This window comes from Stegodyphus dumicola, chromosome 1 (genome assembly GCF_044657685.1).
Source record: "Stegodyphus dumicola isolate Sdum_Otavi_A_Nest chromosome 1, ASM4465768v1".
NCBI classification, from domain to species: domain Eukaryota; kingdom Metazoa; phylum Arthropoda; class Arachnida; order Araneae; family Eresidae; genus Stegodyphus; species Stegodyphus dumicola.
The window spans coordinates 85604616-85620628 of NC_140768.1; the positions used below are offsets into that span (position 1 = coordinate 85604616).

Genomic DNA, 16013 nt, shown 5'->3' on the forward strand with positions numbered 1-16013 from the left:
AACCAAGAAAGTCTAGTTCAAGACTACTATTATACATCACACTTACTTACCATTATATACGTAACATTAAACTAACTATTATACTCCACACTAACAGAAAACAAATTATACAACACGCATAATGGAATACTGTACATACACTGAAATAAAATGGCGAATACTACAATATAAAAATCGATATACAATATGCAAATCAGAAAGTTGGCTCTGCGGCTACGAATACTTGTTAGAAACTGTTACATTTTACACAATACTAGAAACTAAAATTAAACATTTGCACCCATTATTTCATGATACTAGCCGAGAGCTCTACATACCATGTATTTATTATTATACCGCAAACTTACTTGAAAACACAGCACAACGCATTTACTACTTAACAGTTCAACACAGAGACAACATGTAAATTGAAACACACAGAATACAATACACAAATTAGGTAAACACAGTAAAATTTAAAGATTAATAATCAATAGAAGCGACACTGAAATACAAATAGGGGACATTGATTGTGGTAATCTTCTTCTAGGAGGTAACATGTTCTAGCAAAGTTCTAGTTCTTCCTGTAATTAATGGAAAAATGAACAACATTAGAAAAGAAGAAATTAAAGATACAGGTAAGCATTAAAAGAACAGTATTTGAAAGAGGAATTGAACAGTGCCAATGAGCTGAAACACATATAAAGCTGATTATATCATTTTGCTTTTTATTACATAGTGTGTACGTATTCCCCATTATAAACTATTCAGTTATGCAGTATTGTCGATAAAAAAGGGCTCTTAAGTACTTCGACATTATCTTCTAGCACTGCTAATATCTCACGTCGTTTTCTTTCCTTTTTATTTTCGGTTTATGCTGAGTTTTTTGGTTTACACTCAGCATAAACCGAAACAGTTTTTGGTTTACTTGATTACAATTTTAGATTTCGATAATAGTTTTTCATAGTAGTATTTCCATTATTTCGAAATAAACAAACTTACTTTTCTTTTGTCGATTGTAATAATAAAATAAAGCAAGACGTTATGAAAAAAAATGAGTTATGAAAATAGGAAGGAAAGAAATAAATGTGGCTAAACGTAATTAAGGTCAATAGCAAGTTATTTATTCTTTGCAGTTACATTTATGGGGCCTCGGCACCCTTAACCTGTATGTGTCTGATCAGAGGTAGGAGAAATTAGGTATACGTTTAATAATGGATATAGACTGAATAAGAAGCAAAGGCCCAGTTATTTGCCATAGAAAATTTTATATAAATAATATTGACACTTACAGTTTAAGATTTAATTTTCCTGTTATTTTACGATTATGCATGTTTGAGGGGAAGCCTATAACGAAAAATGTTTATACAGACTCCTACCGCTTCCTAGAAATTCCTATAAAACTTCAAAGGCAGCGTCCCTGAAGTTTTGGCTTTCGATGTGGAAGTCCACAAACGGTCCTTGTGGTCCTTGATTTAAAAATAAGCAAAAATTAAAATTTATATTAACTGCATATACCACATTGTAGCTGAAAATCTCAGAGTTTGGAAATTACGCGTGGCAACTGTCTGTCGCATTTTCTCTCAGGACTTCATTTTATGAAATTTATTACCTTTTTCTGTTATTATTATTTATGAAATATATATCTACGGACTCCGAATGTAATCTTAGCCACAAAAGGAGAGATTTAAAGTTCTATGATTGTGATGATTCTTACCATCAAAAATTCCAACAGTAGAACAGTTATGCAAGAACCGGCAGACTCATCTATCTGATTAAATTGAGTGCAAACATTTATTTAATTTTTACTTAATAAGGTAGATTAACTAAAGCTGTTAGTTTTGAATTATTAAAAACAATATATATTTTCTTCTTTTAAAGTAAATACTAAATATCACTGAATTTACTATATTTTAATACAAGTAATAACAGGTCGATAGAGCACGAGACTCTTAATCATAAGTAATAACATATGCTAAAACATTTCTTTCCAATGGTAGAAACGTAAGGTGGCTCGCTGAACATTCCAGTTTATAAAAGTGGTCCACACTCTAAAGATTGAAGAGGCGTTGGCCTCTAGAAACGCTTCTTTCTAGAACAAACTAGGACTTCTATAAAGCTTTCACAGAACATAATTCTATCTAACTGTTCTTCTGCAAAATCATACAGACATTTTATAAATCCTTTATAGCAAGGCATTCTATAGAAATAGGAAAGTTTTTGAATTGTAATCAAAGCTTTAGTTTGAAATTGAAGCTTTAGTTTCGATATGTATTTGTGGTATACAGAAGAGCAAAATGAAGCACTTTTTATTGATAAGAGTTGAACCATTTTTGAATGGAAATTTCTACTTTTCCCAGTCTAGCTTAATATATCTTAGCCTCTAAATTTACGCAATATTTTCTACTATTATTTATATAGTATTGTTTATATAATCCAAAAATTAAATCTCGTGAAGTGTAAAATCAATTAAAATAAAAAACTAGTTAAAAGTTTAACTTTATGCTGCTAGTTATGAAATTTTAATTTCCGAAATGAATATTTATAACTATTTTATCTGAGTTTCTGATAACAGATATATTTTCTCAAATTTAACTACTATTATTTAAAATGTATTTTTTTATTAAGATAATTTTAGAAATCAAAAGGATATTACGGTATTGAAGTTCTTTATTAAAGAAAAATCACATCTTTTCCAAAAGTTTCAATCGCCCCCTCCATATCATAGATAATTTTAAAATTCAGGTTAAAAAATTGATTCAAAAATGTAAATTTAATTCCTTTTAATCCCATCAGAAAATTTTGTTGGTATTATGATGTTTTTAAGTAACGAAAAGTTTCTAAAAGATCTTTCTATAGGGGAAAAAAAAAAAAAAAAAAAAAAAAAAAAAGGCAATTCGATGAGAGAATTCCTCAAAATTACGGCTCAGTTTTCTATAAACTGGATGAGTTACTTTCCTTAAAATTCTATTAGTTGTTTCTATGCACGTTATGTAAAATTTAGAAATCTCTGCAAACATTTCTATGAGATATCTATATATATCTCTACGGTATTTCTATACATAACTCTACAGAAGCTATATCTGAAATAATATAGAATTCTATAGAAGATCTGTGACGTAGTTTATAGAAAATTAATTACAATTCTAAAGGATTCAATAGAAATATAACACTGAATTTTCCTTATGAGATTTTCGTAAGTGATGACCTAGGATAAATTTTAGATTCACAAATTTAACTCTAATGGCAGCTATGGGAAATCTATTTTTAAGATTCATACATTTAAATTGTTTGCAAAAAAGTGTTTTATGTATGACTATGTATATTACATGAGAAATTCGGAAAACTATATAATCTCTTAAGAGTATTTTATTGTTTGCTATTGCGTTAAGGTTTCCTTTTATCAAAGCATTGGAAAAATAATCTATTCACATTTTCTTATTCTATCATCATTCCTCTTGAAAATGAAATTGTTTTGCGTCTGGAGAAAATGCACCTGCATCCATGAGAATAAGATGGAAGTTCTCACGCTGATAACTATATATTCGAGAACATTTTTTCGTCAGTTTTGCCCTTGTGTATCAAGATGAAGTCCATAGTGCTGACTCTTGTTTTATGCTCTATCATCTTAGCGGTAAGTAATTCAGTGCATTTGAAAATTCAAGACGTATAACTGAAGTTTAAAGTCTAACAAAGTTTCAATTTCGGTTTTTACTACATTAGGAAATAAATAGCATTCTAAAAAACGAAATTTTTATTTGATGATGTCCAGATGGCATGTTACATTTTCCGACAACTTGAATTGTGCTTAATGAAAATATGATTATTATAAACTAAACACGTAAATGCTGTCAACAAGTATTTTCCAGTCTTGAAAGTGAAACATAGAAAACTTTACTTTTTCTCCATTCACTACAATTTTCGTGCTAGATATATTTTTAAAATTCTGTGATTTTATTTCAAATACTTCACAAATGATGAAATGCTTGTTTCTTCTACTGTCAAATGCGCATGTTCTCTATTTTGATCCTATAATTATATTTCGTTGAATGATAAATCCTATAATTATATTTCGTTTAATAATAAATATTTCTAAAAGCCGCCGTAGTATAATCGAAATTTTTAACATAACATGATGTTAGTATAGCATATTATTTGAAACAATTATCTAAATTAAAATATTATTGAAAACATTAAGCTTTCCTCTTTGCAGAAAAAGTGAATATAAGTTTTAGAATTAAAGAGAAATATAACATTTTGCTTAAAAATTTTGCGAAATTTCATCATCAGACATACAGATTTCTTGTAGATAGATTCTGTAAAACCAGTCTCTTTATTAATATTTTTATAATATAACATTTTTATGGCTAGGTCATTTTTTTTCTATGCAGCAAATGAAGAAGGAAGTAATTTGAGGACCTTCAAAGTGCTAAATTGACCGTTTCTGCATAGAGGTCCCCAATTCTCATTCCTAATATTTTGGCCCACCAGGGGCCAAGCGGTAAAAGTCGCCGAGCACTGGTAGTTTGGTCCGAGACTCGAATTCCGCGAACGGGCTGGCTGCATGGGCGCTTTTGTGATTTTCCTTGAGTAATGTGTATACGAGCTAGTTTCCTTTAGAAAATCTTCCACGAAGGCATCATTCCCCTTGGGAAGACAGGCCTCGAGGCTTTGCCGTAATCTCATAAAACCATACCTAATGTCCTATTTCTTATTAAATAAAAGAACATTTAATTTGCGGCATATATCACTATTATTCGTCATAAAATAAAATTAGTTAATCGCTCTTAATATATTGTTGAGCGTGAATAATATTTAACGATTTAAATCCCGAAAGAAGAGCTTATCTTAATCAGTTTTAACAAAAGTAGATAAGAATGTTCTAAAGATATGGTTAAATTCTAGAAAAGGAATTTATAAGCGTAAATAAATTTTAAAATTTATTAGAAATTTAAGAATTGATTATTTCTAATTCGAACGTAAGAAATTTTCAAACCTGGATTTTTTAATACAAATTATCATTGTTAAGTTTTTAGAAATCCGTAAGCTGATTTTATTTCAAATACTTCACAACTGATGAAATGCTTGTTTCTTCTACTGTCAAATGCGCATGTTCTCTATTTTCTTTGCCAAACCGCATGGTTTCTAGTTAACATCTCGTTTTATATTGATTGCTCGTTCTTCAGTAGCGTTTCTCAATCTGTGGTCCTACTAGATTTCGAAAAACAAAAAGGCAAAAAGTAAAATTAAAATTAACTGCGTGTACTATAGAAGGAAATCTCAGAGTTTGAATATTACAGATTGCAATCATCTCCCAAGATTAATATTTTATAAAATTTATTACCCTTTATCTTACGGATTTCCATGTAACTGTAAAACATTTTGGTGAGTTTATGGTCTTTACCATTGCGTTACCGAAAATATAGAACTGCCATTGAATAAAAGATAATAATTACTTGTTTCTAAAATGGCATGGAATAAAATGAAATTTCGAGCAGAAGGTACGGTTGATTTCCGAACGTCAGTTTTAGTGAAAACGGAACTTTACAATGGGGCTTTAAAAATTATAATTCAGCATAATTTGCTTCTACGTGTCTGCGTAAGAAAAGGTTCTACCACTAACTCGAATAAAATCAAAGTACCGAAATCTACTCCATATATTTGCCGATCTCAGACTTCAATTTACCAACATAAACGTTGTTGGTAAACTGAAAGTAAAATCAAAACATACAACCAGCTGTGCAAAAATCGGTAGCCTTATTAGTCTCTTTAATATGACGGACAACATATTTATTTAATTTTTTAGTTAATAAAATTAAGATTATCCAAATACTAACAGTCTTATTAAAAACGAATATAAATTTTATTCGATTAATTTAATTATTTAATAAAATTCAGAACTGAAATATATGCATACGAATTTACTAGGTATAATATACGCTAAAAAAGATCTTTTCGAAGGGGTCAAGAATAAAATGGTCCGCAGAACATTCAAATTTATGCAATCGATCCCCACTTGAAAAAGCTCTTCTGTAGAAGATAATTAAAGTAATTTTCTCTTCTTTATATATTATACGTTTAGAAAATCATGAGATTTTTTTACAACTGAAATAATATTATTTGTAGAGAATATTTTAATGAAAGTTTGAATCAGTTAAACTTTGTACCAAATTTACCAAGTGTAATTTTTAACATGTAGAATAACCTTTCTTAATAGAAGAAAGTTAACAAAAGCAATAGCAAAGAAACAGACTCACTGTTAATTTTGAGCTGTGTATATTTTAGATGGCAAGAAAATGATGAGTATGTATTTTCGAAATTAAGGCGAATAAAGCGTTTTTAGATCGTTTCAGTTTAACATATCTGGTGAGTAAGGCTTGATCCGATGCTCAAAATTATATTTTAAAAATATAATTAAGAATAAAAAAATAAACCTGCTGAAATGCATCATGACAGGGTAGTCAGCTGTATATGTAGCGTTGTTTTGTAGTGCGAGACATGTGTATAAGAAACCAAGGATATATAAGAAATACAGAATTCTCAACTGATATCAGACGATCACAGAGCTAAAATAAAACATACCTATTTTGTTTACACTGTACCCTCACTATTTATACGAGTGAAGCAGAATACTGATAACTTAACCTTCTCATTATCCATAAGCGTTATTATAAATTTATATCATCAAAGTATACATTATTATGTTTCATATTTTTATATTATACTGAATAATTATATTATAATTCTTTATATTAGATTAGTAGTTTCCAATCATTTTATACAAATGGCTTCTTTTCACCCATAGTTAAATCCTGAAGCTTCTAAAAGAGGAAGGGGGATTCGAAATATTGAGCTATGTTTTAGAATTTAAATCACTTTTAAATTACAAACACAAACATTACAGATTGTAATAGACTGTATATTTAATATCATATTTATATATTTTATATACTTGAAGGATCCTTTTAGTAATGCAATAGAAGTTATTATATTTACAAGAAAGCACTGATATTTCAGATGAACGCATTCACATTCTTACTAAGACAGAACTTAACTAGGCATATATACATACATATATATATACAATGCTGGCCACCCAAATTGCAACACCAAGAAAGAAAAGAGCAACAAAATTTATTTAGTAGATAACATGTTGACCTAGTATCAAATGATTACATTTATAGACTTCTGTGAAGTGTGGTTCCTTCCAGAATCAGTAGCTAGAGTAGCCGCCATTGTTGGAGATCACCGCTGCCACACGCCTCGCCATTGATTCAAAGAGACTTTGGATGTGTTCTTGGGGTACAGCAGACCAAGCAGCTTCCACACGTTGCCCAAATTGTTGAACAAGTTGAACTGGTGTGGTAGCTTGGGATGTAATCTGGATCAATTGTTCAGCAACCATGGACCACATGTTTTCTATCGGCGAAAGATACGGACAGCGAGCCGGCCAGGGAAGCAATTCAATCTGGCGATTGACGAAGAACCCTTGGATAATGTGTGCCACGTGTGGCAGCGCATTATCCTGTTCAAATATGGCTGTGAACAAGCCCTGAAGGTAAGGAAGGACAAGTGGCTCCAACACCTCGGAGATGTAGCGCTGAATGTTTAAATTACCGGCAATGCGTATTAGAGAAGTGCGAGAGTGATATCCAATACCGCCCCATACCATAATACCCGGTGCAAGACCAGTGTGGCGGTGCATAACGCAGCTGTTCAACATTCTCTCTCCACGGTGTCTCCAGACTCGATTCCGACTATCGTGGTGTTGCAGACAGATGCGTGACTCGTCAGTAAAGACAATTTTATTTCATTCTGCCGTTCATATCCTTCTTTCGTCGCACCACTGGCGGCGAAGACGTCTGTGGTTCTGCGTCAAGGGTAGACGAAGCAATAGACGTCTTGCAGACAGACCACTCTGCTGTAAACGGCGTCCAATGGTGCGCGCAAACACTGGATGATGCGTTACAGACTGAATGTGCTGTGCTATGGTTCGTGATGTGACTGAGCGATCCGTCACTGCCATGCGCACAATGTTCCTTTCATCACGTGAAGTGGTGCACTGAGGTGGATGGGATCGAACACGTTGGTCCGTCGTACCCTCCTGCATCCAACGGCCACATATCCGCATTACAGTTGTTTAGTTTCGTTCAACACGGCTACCGATTTCCCTGAAAGATAATCCACACTCTCGGTAGGCCACTATCCTTCCTCTGTCGAACTCGGATACTTGATCAAATGATGATCGCTGTTTACTACAAGGCATAATTGATCGTTTTTTTTTTTGAAAAAACCACAAGAAAAACACAATTGCCGAACTTGAAATCGTCGAAAACTCCAAACCTTAAATAGCGCTTTGAAGTGGCACCATAGGCGCGCGTGATGTGCGTCTGCTCTGAAATTCTAATCATTTGCATATCTCACCTCCGCTAATGTATGTTGTAAATTTCATGTTATTTGCGTGCTTCCTTCAGGGTGTTGCATTTACGGTGGCCAGCAGTGTATCTTAGTATGGAACATTAAAATATGTCTCTTTCTCGATATTATAATTTAAGTAGTCTTTTGTAGTATCGCATTCCTACAAGGTTGTATATGGGTCTATTTTAAGAAATTCTGCAATGAAAATTATATTGTCAATAATAATTATATATATATACATATACACATTTACTTCAATGTACATCGTGTCCACAAACGTCGTCACCCGACCTTTCCGCAACCGTTGGTCAGAAATATATACTGTTGTTGTTGTGACTTATCTCACCTGTCTGACAGTAACATCAGAACAAGCCCATGCAATTCATCGTAGCAAGGAGTGCAAGTTTGCACCAAGAACCTTTGGCCAGCACACGGGTGACAGTGCAAACTTGCTCAGTTCCACCTTCAATTTTGAAGGAGAGCACCCGGGGAAAAGGAACCGAGGGTCTTCCACCCTCTTTGCCGTGCCACCAACCTCTTGAGAGAACTTTCTGCTCACCATATATTTAGAATGGTCCTATGTTATACAGACACTACACATTTACAAACAGCCATGCCTTCTCTGGGCTCTTCGGTACGACAGTCAGCGTCGTTAACCACTATCCTGATTGGGCTGCTAGATATATATTTCCAGTTACAAAAAGTTTTAAATGACGTAAAATATGTATGTTTTGCAGTATTTAAATTTAAAGAAAACAGTTTTGAAAACTTTATGAAATCTAACTTGTTATACGCTTCCCTAGTCCCCATACTTATATATTGTATTCATTAAAGAAATGAAGCAGAAAACTTTTGATTCCTGAGTAACGAAAACAGACTGAGATATTTCATTTTAAAATTTGTGATTTTTGGCGTCATTTTGAAGTTGTATTTGCCTTGAGGAATCGGATAATAAATAAATTAGAATAATTCGAGATTGGTATTTTCCTCCTTAAATACCATTCAATGATACTCTTTTGCGATTCGTTAGTATTTTGCACAATCTGTGAATAAGATCTCCATTTTTTCGAAAAAAAATTATATTGAGTAATATTTTTTACAATAATCTATATAGATAATATATATAGATACTCGTCACAAAATCTCTTAAGAAACATTTTCTAAGCAATATTTTATTCTTAGGTATGTACAAGTGAAAATATTCTCTCTTGAATTCGCGTGCGGCCCATAATTATGGTCTACGATTTTAATATCAAATACCTTGGTTAAGTTTTGTATTTTTTAAAAAATTTTTTAGAACAAGTACACATTTTTTTTCCCAATTTATAGGGACCGGAGGAATGTAGAAAATGCTACATTTCGTAATTTTTATAAAATTCAGTTGTTTAAATTAAAAAACTCCAAACCTCAAATATCTGCATCATTTAAAACACAGCCCACCAAGGGCCGAGCGGTAAAGTAGTTCGGTCCGAGGTTCGAATCCTGCGAATGGGCTGGCTGCATGGGAGTTTTCGTGGTTTTCCCTATGTGTAACGTGTATACGAGCCAGTTTCCCTTAGAAAGTCCTCCACGAAGGCATCCCTTCCCTTAGGCAGGTAGCCATCGAGGCTTTCTGCCTCACACACACATTTAAAACACTTTTGTTATAGGAAATATATATCTACGGCAATGACTGTGAAAATAAAGGCCGAGGAAGGATTTTTCGTGAACAAGGTATACATAACACACGGTATACATAAATACTCAAAAAGTCCTTTAAGTTTGACTCATTAGTTATAAAAATGGATGCCTATCAGTAATTTGCATCAGATACACTAATACTGCTGCCATTACTTCCGAGTAAAGTGAAGAATATTTTTATCATAACGTTTACCAGAAATTTTTTTTTTTAATATCAATCCTTTTCAGGTCGCCGATGAATCAAAGAAGTGCAACTCAAATGAAGATTGTGGAGAAGACGAATGTTGTGTTCATACCTTATCTTTTATAAGTTCGAAGTGCAAAAAACTGCGACAAGAAGGTAAATTCATTGTGACTGTGAACATTCCCAAAAATATTTTCCGTTTTCATGACAATGAAATACGTCATCAGACTAAGTATTCAATTAAAGTATGTGACTTCAACAATACTTCTTTCCCTTCTGTTAAATTAATTATTCGAAATTTATTCCAAATAAATCGACATGATGCTATTTTGAAATGCTTGAAATTTTCATGAAATACATTTATCGTGCATTTGAATTATAAGACGCACTGGATCACAATACGTCACCTCCTCGAACTCAAGAGCCAATTTGTTTAGAAGTGCTTTATAATTCATATTACTTAATTTCGAACTACAGAACGCAAACAAATTTAAAGGCGGTTTTTTTTAAACTAAAACCTGTTATCTTGTATTATTCGGAAAAGTATATCATTGCATCGCTTATAGAATGTGTATTTAATTATGGCAAAGCACACTAGGGCTATCTGCCTAAGGGGAGGGATGCCTTTCGTGGAGGACTTTTTAAGGGAAACTGGCTCGTATACACGTTACACATGGGGAAAACCACGAAAACACCCATGCAGCCAGCCCGTTCGCGGGATTCGAACCTCGGACCGAACTACCAGTGTTCAGCGACTTTACCGCTCGGCCGCTGGTGGGCCCGCATCGCTTATAGAAAGAAAATCCTTTAAGGGTCATTTGCATGATCTAACATATGACCTAAAAGCGTGTTTACCATGATTTGGAGATACAAAAATAACTTTTCTTGAAACCTCTTGCACGCATAAGTTTTGTCTCATATTTTAAATTCTCAGGAACATGTTTTCAAATACATATTTTCTTTTGCATGTAGGAAAACGCAGTTTCTAAATGCATGTGAGCTGGTCTCCCCCTTACTTGTCAGAGGAGGCATATTGTTTAAAATATTCCTACTCAATTTATATTTCAGATACAGTCAACCATCCGATGGGAAAGGATACTACAGCATATGAAATCCATTGCATGTAATGTTTCTCAAAAGCCCACAGCAAGTATTTTATGAACGCGTTGTTAATTTAATACCTTCAATAACCAAATAATTAAATCACCAAAGACGTAATTTAAATAAGTTAATTATCAAATATTTAAAATTTTATTAACCAAAATTTTCCAGAACTCAATAGAATCAGGCATTGTTTGAAGTTAAAAAACTAATTTTATTGAATTCAGCAGGACAACATAAGTTTGGCGAAAAGGTTTATTTTATCAGAAATACTTCCTTTGAACATAATAATATCGAATTTTAACGAAAGTTTCAAGCAACCGCAAATATCGTATGCGCAAACGGTTCGCGTTAGCGTGTTTAATCATAATTTGTCAAACAATTTTTGGCATTTGAACGAAAGACAGAAATCTTAAATTTTAAAGAATTGTTTCTTTCAAAATTTCCTTTATGTTTTTTTATGTTACAAGTTTATAATGTTTATCAAAGTCACCCATCTAAAATACTTAAGGTAATTTGTTTTCACCGACCATTTTCCACGTAAGAAAGCACAGTTGAGAAAATTCTTTCATGAAACGTTTTCTTTGTGAACCTCGTGAATTCCATGAAATGTAGTTAGTACATCTAAGGTTCACAGTATTTTTATTATGGAACTCATTTCTTTTCTAATTACTCAAAAATATCTCTATGATTGCATGGAGTGGCATTAGAAAATTTCATGTCGACTATTTACAAAATTCAGAAACAATTAGAGAATATGGGATATTTCCTAAGATATACAGTGTATCACAAAAGTGTTCGTACACTTTTTGAGTTTCAGTGAAATAGTGCTTTCCTTATCCCTAAAAATTAATGTTTAGAATGAAAATTTTTTAATAATATCTATAAATTTCTCTTAGCAAAACTACATTAATAATTTTATGAACGTATTAAAACTTTTTAAAGTAACAGAACAGTATCTCACAAAAGTCATCTTCCGAAGTGCAAAAAAACTGCGTCAAGAAGTTAAATATGCACATATTAGTAAATATTGTAAAATTTCTGTCAGATGAGTTTTGTTATCCAAACCCAAAATATAACGAAGTAGAGGGAAAGCACAGATTTATGTGTCCATGTCGTGATGGCTTGGAATGCAAACCAGCTAAAATAGAGGAAAAAGATGGAGTAAGTACACTATATTTAGGCCAGTTTTCAAATATTTCAAAATATTATCTAGTTTTTAGCATATCCTGCAGTATTTATGACAGCTTTCAAACGTCTGGGCATAGAGTTCATCAGAGTTTTTGTAATATCTGCCTCAATGTTCCTCCCTTCCTCCATCATTACTATTTTTAGCTCGGTTTTTTTTTCAGCTGGAGAAAGGGATAAAAGACAAACTGTTGCCAACTTTCCATTTACCTTTAAATTTTAAGGTTTAGTTTCAGTATGACATAAAAATCATTCAAGTTTTAAAAACATTTATACAAATAAGCAATATTGTGTCAAATCCTAGTTTCATGATGACAAAAAAATGAAGATAAAATTCAAAGGAGATAGAAAAATTTAATTAAAATTATTTATAAAAAACAGTAAACCCTCCGTATCCAACTAACGTCTTTAGTACAGTATTATTCTTTTGAACCGGTTTGAAACTTGCCCTGTTTGTTGGAAACATTCATAAATATTTCTTGATTTGAGAAATATACGGCTTCAGAAATATTTATAAAGAATTATTTTAAAAAGTGCATATAGAATATGAGATTTCCATAAGCAAAATTTCATATTTTCCAAATAGGAGAATTAGCTGGACCGTTAACTTTAGAATCGTAAATAATTCTTTCTGATTATTTAACGTCATATTTGAACAATAATTTAAGTGCTTATCAAAATAATCAATATTTTAATATTTGTTAATTTGCCTTTACTAAAATTTTTGTTTATTCCCTATTCAGATGAATTTTGTTATCCAACCCCAAAATATAACGAAGTAGAGGGAAAGCACAGATTTATGTGTCCATGTCGTGATGGCTTGGAATGCAAACCAGCTAAAATAGAGGAAAAAGACGGAGTAAGTACACTATATTTAGGCCAGTTTTCAAATATTTCAAAATATTATCTAAAATTAAAAGATAATAGGCAATATGATAAAAATAAATAATGTTAAGTACAATAAATAATGTTAACTACTGATACGTACATAATTCGCTGAAAATTTGCTAGTTAAATAATCATTATTGTTAAGTTTGGGAACTGGAGAAAGATTATCCAAAATGAACAAGTTTTGATATTAAAAATTTAATTACAATAATAAAGGTAAACAGCAAGTACCATGGTCAAAATTTCAAATAAACTAAGCAGAAACTGGCATTCATTGGCAGTGTGGAATCTGAGGTGTAACGTATCTAAATTGGTCCAATATTAAAGGACAAAAAATTTAAGTAAAAATAAAAATAAAATAAAATAAGTTAGCAATTATATGTAATGTTTGTTTTTTGACGTCTATTATACAGAAATTTCATATTCAGGAACTGGCTTGCATTATACGAATTATAAGACATGAAAGCGTACATCTATTAACTGACTGATGGAATTTAAGTAGGGTCGTCCCTACAGGAGCAAGATTTCATCAGTAGTTCAGAAGAGAGATGGGCAAAAAGAACTCTGAGAGAAAGGGTGTTTTGGCGAACAACAGGCGAATCAAGAGCGGCTAGTGAGGATGGAGTGAAAAGAGGAAAGAATCGAAAGAGTAGTGGAATAGGAAATGGTTAACGAGGTACTAGCGAAGAGCGAAAATAACCGAACGAATCGTTGGATCAAAAGAATCGATTCAATCGAACGCTAACTCTCTGCACTGATATCTTTCAGCTGTAATTTTGACATTCTCTAAAACTGCCTTTTTACACAAAATTAGCAATAAATTCTAGAATAAAATGTTTTTAAAAGTTGCGAAACGATAAAAATTAAACTCACATATTACCATGGAAGGATAAAATTCTTTTTTTCCCCTAAAATAGAAATCGAACTTTCCTGCCAAACTTCCAATAAGAACTCTGCTCTCTTTACGCGAATCAGATGTTCTCTTGCTTAGTAAAGTGAAAGAGTTCGTGAATGAATGTCTGAACACTATTCCTGAGAAGACTCGCAGAGTTGTAGCTTCCAACAGCTCTCCGAGAACTGTCAAAGAGTTACCGAAGTAAATTCGTACAATAAAGTGAATCGCTTCTCTGAATTTATTCGGAGCGGATCGTCCAACTCTAGATTAGAGAAGAAAAAGAAGATACGCAGTTTACGATTGTTATGAAAAATGAATTTCGAAGGAAGCGCTGAGCCAAAAAAATGAAGACGTAAGTATACGAATCATAACGTTTAAAAGACTAGTCTAGCTGAGAAAATGGGTACAGCAACAAAATTTAGATCTACAGTGGATTCAGAAGTAGATATTAGATGAGGTTCGAAATCGTCTTTTAGGAATAGGATTAAGATTAGAAAAAAGAATGTAATGCTGTTGTGTTCAATTAATAAAGGTTAAATGCAGGGCCGATCCTAGCAGGGTACAAGATCGTGCACAGCACGTGGGTGGCTAAATATAAGGGCAGCGAAATTATTATTAAGCTAAAAATTTAAAGCATAAGGTTTGTAAAAAAGAACGGTCAGTTTTAATTTGCACGTCAGCGGCCGACGGTCTAGGATCGGCACTGGTTCAATGTGTCATGTCATTATCCTTCAATGATTCCTTTCGAATAAGGAATCACAGATAAACAAGAATCTATCTGAAAGAATGCTATCTATTAGACTGAAGATTAGAAACGAAGCAAATGAAAATGGGAATAACCCATATGTTACTTCTAAAAACAAAGAAACACAGAATTTTGTTTATTTTTTTTTAAAAACAGAAATGTTATTAATTTTTCTATTTTCTATGTTAAAGAATTAAATTATGTGTTATTTTAGTTCCTGAAAGATTAAATTAATTAAATTTTCTTTCCAGATGACCATTTATTACAATGCCACATGCAAACCAAGCAAACCCAACGAGTGATCGATAGAAATGAGGCAGTGGAAAGCTGTAAAAGTATAAAAAGGCGTCAAGGAAACTGCAAATATAATCCGATTTTATTTAATAGCGGGAAATATGAAATCATATTGATCTACCAATAAAATTTTATTTTGGAAAATGTTAGCCGATTACCTTGCTTTAAAATGCACTTACAAATTTGATAGAATATGATCAAATGTGAAACACATTATTGTCTTTACTAATTAAGGATAAAGCATTTTTATGCATCTACAAAAGAAACTGACTGTATTATAAATAGCAAATATACAATTTGAACTTTTTACTGTGAATATATTCATGCGTGTTCCAGAGTTGTGTACCTCATAAATATAATTTTTTTTCCAATAGCGGGCACTTATAATGGCATTGTCCATTACTAAGGCCAGAAGTGGGGGCCATTTTATTGTCGAAGCACCTAATAGGCGGCGACCACTGTCTTCCTATGGAGGGACGAACAATTTTACATCTATGCCTTCTCCGGGATTCGAAACAGGGCCCTTTGGTATCGCAGTTAAGCTCCCCCAAACACTATACCGTCTGGGCGACGTGTCTAAATTTTGAGTTTTGCAATGTTTTTCACCTGTACCTACAACTTATACTTCACATCCCCAGCGC

At 32.5% G+C, this 16013-nt stretch overlaps 1 protein-coding gene and 1 long non-coding RNA gene across 3 annotated transcripts in view; one reads left to right on the top strand and one right to left on the bottom strand.

The window, feature by feature from the left end:
• Positions 1 to 305: 305 nt before the first annotated feature.
• LOC146999132 (uncharacterized) overlaps positions 306 to 16013 on the bottom strand; it is a 228634-nt gene continuing 212926 nt past the window's right edge. The window contains exon 4 of the long non-coding RNA XR_015041349.1: positions 306 to 563. This is a non-coding gene — a long non-coding RNA (uncharacterized LOC146999132). The remainder of the gene's footprint in view (positions 564 to 16013) is intronic.
• LOC118181601 (U9-ctenitoxin-Pr1a-like) lies at positions 3470 to 15521 on the top strand. Of its 2 annotated transcripts, XM_035350756.2 has the most exons (4): positions 3470 to 3613; positions 10306 to 10417; positions 13294 to 13409; positions 15330 to 15521. In XM_035350756.2, the coding sequence occupies exons 1-4, from the start codon at positions 3566 to 3568 to the stop codon at positions 15378 to 15380; spliced, it is 327 nt and encodes a 108-aa protein (XP_035206647.1). In that variant the 5' UTR covers positions 3470 to 3565; the 3' UTR covers positions 15381 to 15521. The 2 variants fall into 2 exon arrangements, with proteins under 2 accessions (XP_035206647.1, XP_035206649.2); XM_035350758.2 differs by lacking the exons at positions 13294 to 13409; positions 15330 to 15521 and adding an exon at positions 12411 to 12712.

Excerpts from the sequence above, each read along its gene's own strand:
- LOC118181601 (XM_035350758.2), top strand. The coding sequence starts at position 3,566 with ATGAAGTCCATAGTGCTGACTCTTGTTTTATGCTCTATCATCTTAGCG. Across the intron at positions 3,614-10,305 it reads TATGCTCTATCATCTTAGCG|GTCGCCGATGAATCAAAGAA; the intron begins GTAAGTAATTCA and ends AATCCTTTTCAG. Across the intron at positions 10,418-12,410 it reads CAAAAAACTGCGACAAGAAG|ATGAGTTTTGTTATCCAAAC; the intron begins GTAAATTCATTG and ends AATTTCTGTCAG.